Below are 6,371 nucleotides of genomic sequence, written 5' to 3' on the forward strand. Positions count from 1 at the left end.
CCTTGGCAAACAGAGCCCATTCTTAGGTCCCTGGAATTTGAATGAGAATGCTGTCACTTTAAAATTCAAAATGGCCACCACTTGTAAAGATTCAAAATGGCTGAGCTTTCGGTCACTTTAAATATCCAAAATGGCCGCTGCTTGTAAACAATCAAAATGGCTGTGCCCTCTGGACAGCGGAAAGTCCAGAGCTTGTCTCCCTCCTTGGTATTTCCCTTACTAGTCACAGGCCACCAGTGCCAACCTTTAGGTCAATTCTCACGTCCCAACACCACTTGGAAATATTCAGGCTGTTGGTCCCATCAGAGTGCTGACCGTCCACTGCTCCAACTGTCTCTATGCCCACTGTTTTCATTTAGGTTTTTCCAGTAGTTGGTGCCTCATCCACTTCTATGTACTTCCTTTCAAAGCTCAGGGCTCCAGGATTATCTTCTGCATCTCTGTCAATCAGTTTCTCTTTTCTTTGTTGAGGAGGGTCTGTGTGGCTTATCTGCCTATTCCTCCATCTTACCGGAAGTTTCTTCCACTTCCCCATCTTAAAAGGAGATCCCTGGAGTTCATCACTAAACTGTACTCTTTCTCTCTGTCCTTCCATGGCACCCAGAAGCACTTCTCTTGAGCAGGATGGACAGAGGGGGGAAAGCAACTTGGGGACTTGCAGAAGTCCCTGACCTTCACTTGCCTTCCTGGGGGGTCCCCACTGGATGGAGACTGTCCAGGGAGTCCCCACTGGAAGGAGGCTGCTGGCCACACATCTGGGCCTCCTGTTCTGGTGGGTATCACTGTTTTCTGTCCCCATGCCCAACCCCGGTACAGCCCTGTCAAGGACTGACCCAGGCACACTAGTACCATCCACCTGCTTCTACCTTGTGCTGCTCCAGAGCCTCCTCTGGAGGTTGATGGCCCTTTGGCCACTGTGGGCTCGGCTGCCATCTGAAGGCAGCCTGCCCTGTCCATCCCGGCCCCCACTGAACCACTGGCCCCTTGGCCTGGTCCAGGTTCTCTGGGGAAAATGGGCAGATTTAACTCTCGGCTTTAGGAGCCTGATGAACATACTGGTTTTGTCATCCAGGGTTTTGTTGTCTACTGGGAAGAATGCTGCTATGGGCTCTTACATGTGAAGGCACTACAAGAATGCCTCAGCCACTGGGCCCCAGGGTGTCCCTCCCAAGGAGGCTCACTTCTGAGCCACTGGGCCCTGGGGTGACCTGTCCAGGGAGACTCAGTCCTCAGACACTACGCCCTGGGATGACCCTTCCAGAAGGCTCTGTATGGATCCTGGGGACACTTTCACTCATAGGAGAGACCCTCCTGGATGTGCAGTTGGGCCTCGCTGTCCTCATACATAGGGCCTAGGCCCTAGATCAGTCAGGCTCTTGTCTTCCCCCCTCCCTCATCCCTGTCCAGGCCCTCTCTACCACTTCCTCCATCCCCAATACCCTCTGACCATGTCCCTCCAATGTCCTGGAATCCTTTCCTAGAGGTATGTCTAGTGTCTACCCTCCCTGCAAGCCAAGAGCTTGCAGCAGGAGCGGCAGGTACAGGCAGCTCCTCTTTTGATGACCACTATATCCTCGGGCCTCAGCACAGTGCCAGTACATAGCAGATTCTTGGTCAGTAAACACTGAATGAATGAATGTGTGCGTGCTGGCCGGGTTTCTGGGCCGACAGCCCGGGTGTGGCCGTACCTGGTTCTCCTGGTTCTGTTTTTGCCGATGCTGCTCCATCCTCCTCTCAAGCTCCAGCTCCTGCACTGACAGCATGTTCTGGTGGGCTTCCCAGAGCCGTATGGCCTCCTGGAAGTAGTTGAAGAGATCCAGGCTCTGCCACTCCGTCTGCTTTGCCAGGACCTCGAAGGATTTCTGCCATGACAGAACCCAGAGAAAAGCATTGAGAGCCCAAGACCTAGGCAAAGAGAAGGGTCCCACCCACGGGGTCCCCTGGCTGGTCAGTGGAGGACTGACTATCTCCGCGTGGGCACCATCCCTCAAGCTCAACTTCTAGGCCACACCTGTGCCACGGCCCTCCTTCCCTGAGGGCAGCGTCACTGCTGGTCTGCCCCAATGTCACGCTTCACCACTGCCCCTGGAGTTGGATCTCTAGACCTGCCCTATGTCCCACTGAAGCCACTGACAAGATGGTGTTTAGGGCCTGGGAGAAGGAAGAATTGACCCTAGACACACCTGCAAACACAGGCAAGTGACACCAAAGCTGGCCTGAGCGGCTTTCCTTCTTGGAGCTCTCACCTTACCAACTCTGGGCAAAACCTTCCCTCTGCTGTTGAACACCCCCACAATTCATTGTGCTCCCTACCCCACTTCATTGTTGCAGTCTTTTAATATCTTCAGCTGAACCTCCTATCCTCACCTGAACTTGGCCTTGGCAACTCCAGCCTCCCTGTTTGTTGAAGGGCCTCAAGAGCATAGCACAAGTTTTTAATTTTTAACGGTTAAACATAATCAAAAGAATAGTATTTCATGACACGGAAGTGATATGGAATTCTAAGTGCAGTGTCCATAAACAAACTTCACTGGGACAGCCACGTCCGCTCACTCTCATCCTGTCTGTGGCTACTTCTGGGCAACAGTGCTACACTGAGAAGTTGGAGAGAAACCCTCTGAGCTGCAGAGCCCACGACACATGCTACCCGGGCCTGTAATCTGCCGACCCCTGCTCCAAATTAGACACTTCTTAGGAGTGGACACTGACTGCTTCTTTGTAGCCCTCCTGGCCTGGAACCCTGGCTGTAGGGGGCTGGTCCTAGAGGAGCTACTTACTAATGGCTGCAGTGAATGGACACACACGTGGCACCCTGTATCAGAGCCCCAGACTGGCCGTCTCACGCCCACCACCCTGGTCCCAGCTGGCGGGTCCTCGGCTACGCACGTCCATGAACTCTAGCTCCTCCTCCACCTTGCTCTGCAGCACGCCCACCATCTGGAAGAAGGACGGGCTCACCAGGTTCTCGGCCTCCTCCTCAGTGAAGACTTTCCAGTCCAGCAGCTGATTCTGAAAAAAGACCCAGGAGGAGTGGGCTGAGAGCAAATGTGGGCTCAGCCTTCCACTCAACCTGCTCCTGCTCCTACCCCTGACCCCCATCTCGAGGACTCTCCAGGGAAGCCCCAACCTCAGTAGACATGGCCCATCATCACACACTGAGCACTGTGTCCAGGAGCCGTGAGCGTGCTGCCCCATGGGGTGCCCTGGGTGACAGATGAGCATGCTGAGACCCAGAGAACTGAAGTAACCCACAGGTGTGAGGGGCGGAGCCAACAGCAGCTTCTCTGGGCGCAGCAGGCTGGGCCCTCCTAGCTCGGGGCCTCCCACTGCCACCCGGAGGGGTTGGAGCCATCGTCAACCTCCTCAGACCTTTGCTGAACTTTTCATCCACACAACTTTACAGAGGCAAGTGGGGGTGGAGGTGGGGGCAGGAGGGGCCATGGTGGCTACTATCTCCTTCTCCCCAGAAAAACCGTCATTGTCACTGAGGGGTTTACAGCTGAACTCACCGTCTCACCCCGTTACAAGGACAGGAAGGACAGAGAGGACAGCTACAGCCGCAGCGTTATTTATAAAACAAGAAGATGGAAAAGCCCCAACACAGTCTCCATCAAAGACACCACGTCATACGTGATGAGTGATGTGGGGAGCGAGGTGGGAGTGAGCAGAGATCACGTGATGGCATCTGTGAGGTCAGGCAAGGCTTCCTGGAAGGGCTATGGGGGGCAACCACATGAGGGAAGGGTGGACATCACTGGAGGACAGGCAGAGAGGGAAGAGTGGTCCAGGCTGAAGCCCCAGAGGCCAGTGAGAGCCCAGGGCCTGTGAGGAAGGGAGAGCAGGGAGGGGGCGGGAGGGTGGAGGGGTAGGGTCGGGGAGAGTGAGGCTGCAGAGGGGCTGGGGATGGAGGGGAACATCGGCACCCCACCCCTAGTTCATCTCAAGACCCCAGGTGGCAGAGCCCACCTTGCACGTCTGCACCTGGGCCAGGCACTCCTGCCAGGTCTTCTCATACAGCAGGTGGATACGCGCCATGCACTCCACGTGGTAGGTGTCTCGGGGCAGAGGGTGTGGAAACAAGACATGTCAGCTCACTCTCCCAGCAGGAAGAGGGAAACCAGAAAGCGGGGTCGCTCCTGGGCAACAGGAAGCAACCCTCCCCCAGCAAAGAGCCCCCACAGCTAAACTGAGGGAAGCCAAGACCAGTGGTCCCGACTCAGACCCAGTGCTGGGTGCTCCCCCAAAGTCCCTGACACCCCACTGAGTGTCTTGACAAGGGCTCAGATGGCCTCTTTTCTGAATTCTTTCTGGTCCCAACTCTTGACTCAATTTCAAGACTGGTGAAAATCTTTTTGGGGAATTGGGTCAAGCCACACAATGGGCATTATTAATGTGAGTCCACACATCATGTCTGTGATTGGTTCCCTAAGATGTGGGGACTTGCAGGACTCTGGGAAAGTTGTTCATTCTTCTCCTTTTGACTCTCCCCCCTTCCTGTTGTTTCCCAGTTTATAATAAACTTGGTGTGACTCTTGGGGTCTAAGACACACAATGCAACATTATTCTTGTTCCTTACAGTTTCTAGAAATGGAAAGACAACACAATGATCCTGTGGTGGTTGTTTTTTGACAAAGGCTGTGGAAGGGGGGAAGGGTGGACAGTGGTTGGGTGTAGATTCAGGACATTGGGGATGGGAGAGACACTCTGGACCTGGTGAGAAGAAGCTCTCCAAGTGACTTGCTCCCTCCCAAGAGTCACTTCTAGTCCAGAGGACCCTCACCCTTCCCAAGAGGTCACTGTGACAGACCTCTGGTGGGTCCCCTGCTTCACTCCTTCATTTGATTCATCTGCACCCCAAGCTCAGAACTGTCCACTGGGCACCTACTCCACCTTGGTTGAAATCAGACCCTTCATGTGGGCAAAGGGCCTGCATACTGGCCTCCCACATCTTCCAGCCTCCCTGTCATTTTCCTTGAAGGCCTCATTCAGCTCTATTAGCCTTGTCTCACTCTTCCCTCCACACCCCCTTCCCTCCTGCCCCAGGACGGACTTGTTCCCTACTTTCTGAGTTCATAACAGAATCTCAAATAACTAGTCACTGACTGGCTGAAGTTATTACAAAGCCACTACTTGAGCAGAGCTTTGGAGAGACCCATGAGGATCCTACAATCACCACTCACCCAGTTGCTTATTCAGGGCAATGAGAGAAGAATACCATTCAGTCAGACGAGCTTTGCTATAAACGGGAGGCAGAAGATCACTGGGGAAGAAGATATGGCAGGTAACCTACACTTGAATAAAATGTGTAAAAAGTTATTAACATTATGATAACTTCTAAGACATAGCCAGACATTCTGAAGGAGTGAGTCACTGGGCCCACAGGCTCAGGACATGGTTGTGGGGGACATCAAGCTCAACTGGCATAAAACACTACACACACACATTCTTCTACATCTACTTTGGTGAGTAGCAACCAGGGTCTTAAAAGCTTGCAAGCAGCCATCTAAAATGCAATAATTGGTCTCTCCTTGTCCAGAGAAAAGAAGAATGAAGAAAACTAAAGACATATGGAAACAATTAGCCCAAGGAACTAGCAGACCATGTGAACCTCAGCCTACATGACCTTAGACCAGAGGAACTAGATGGTGCCTGACTACCACTGTCAACCACTCAAAAAGGGATCAGTGCAGGAGATACTGGATAGAACGGGAGGAAAATGTGGAACAAAACTCAAAATAAAAAAAGACCAGGCTTACTGGTCTGATTGTTGTTGTTGTCAGGTGCCACTGAGTCCACTCTGACTCAGCGACTATATGTACAACAGAACGCAACACTGCCCAGTCCTGCACCAGCCTCACAATCCTTGCCATACCTGAGCCCATTGTGGCAGCCACTGTGTCAATCCATCTCTTTGAGGGCCGTCCCCTTTTTTGCTGACCCTCCACTTTACCAAGCATGATATCCTTCTCAGGGAATGGTCCCTTCTGACAACATGACCAAAGTAGCTGAGACGAAGTCTGGCCATTCTCGCTTCCAAGGAGCATTCTGGCTGCACTTCTTCCAGGACAGATTTGTTAGCTCTTCTGGTAGCCCATGGTACTTTCAGCATTCTTCACCATCACTACAACTCAAAAGCATCAACTCTTCTTTGGTCTTCCTTATTCACTGTCCAGCTCTCACATGCATATGAGGTGATTGAAAATACCATGGCTTGGGTTATGTGCACCTTAGTCTTCAAAGAGACATCTTTGCTCCTAAGCACTTGAACGAGGTCTTTTGCAGTAGATTTGCCCAGTAAAACATGTTAAATGATGTCTTGACTGCTGTTTCCATAGGCGTCGATTGTAGAATCAAGTAATATGAAATCTTTG

At 52.4% G+C, this 6,371-nt stretch overlaps 1 protein-coding gene across 1 annotated transcript in view; it reads right to left on the reverse strand.

Annotated features, from left to right (window-relative positions):
* The window catches only part of CCDC180 (coiled-coil domain containing 180), a 64,486-nt gene that overhangs the window by 43,651 nt on the left and 14,464 nt on the right, over positions 1–6,371 (reverse strand). Inside the window, 4 exon segments of the mRNA XM_007946991.2 lie at positions 1,689–1,862; positions 2,887–3,009; positions 3,967–4,055; positions 5,181–5,260. Of these exon segments, the coding sequence (XP_007945182.2) occupies positions 1,689–1,862; positions 2,887–3,009; positions 3,967–4,055; positions 5,181–5,260 (466 nt within the window).

Source organism: Orycteropus afer, unplaced genomic scaffold (genome assembly GCF_000298275.1).
Source record: "Orycteropus afer afer isolate SDZICR_OR568_19922 unplaced genomic scaffold, OryAfe1.0 scaffold00174, whole genome shotgun sequence".
Classification (NCBI taxonomy): Eukaryota; Metazoa; Chordata; class Mammalia; order Tubulidentata; family Orycteropodidae; genus Orycteropus; species Orycteropus afer.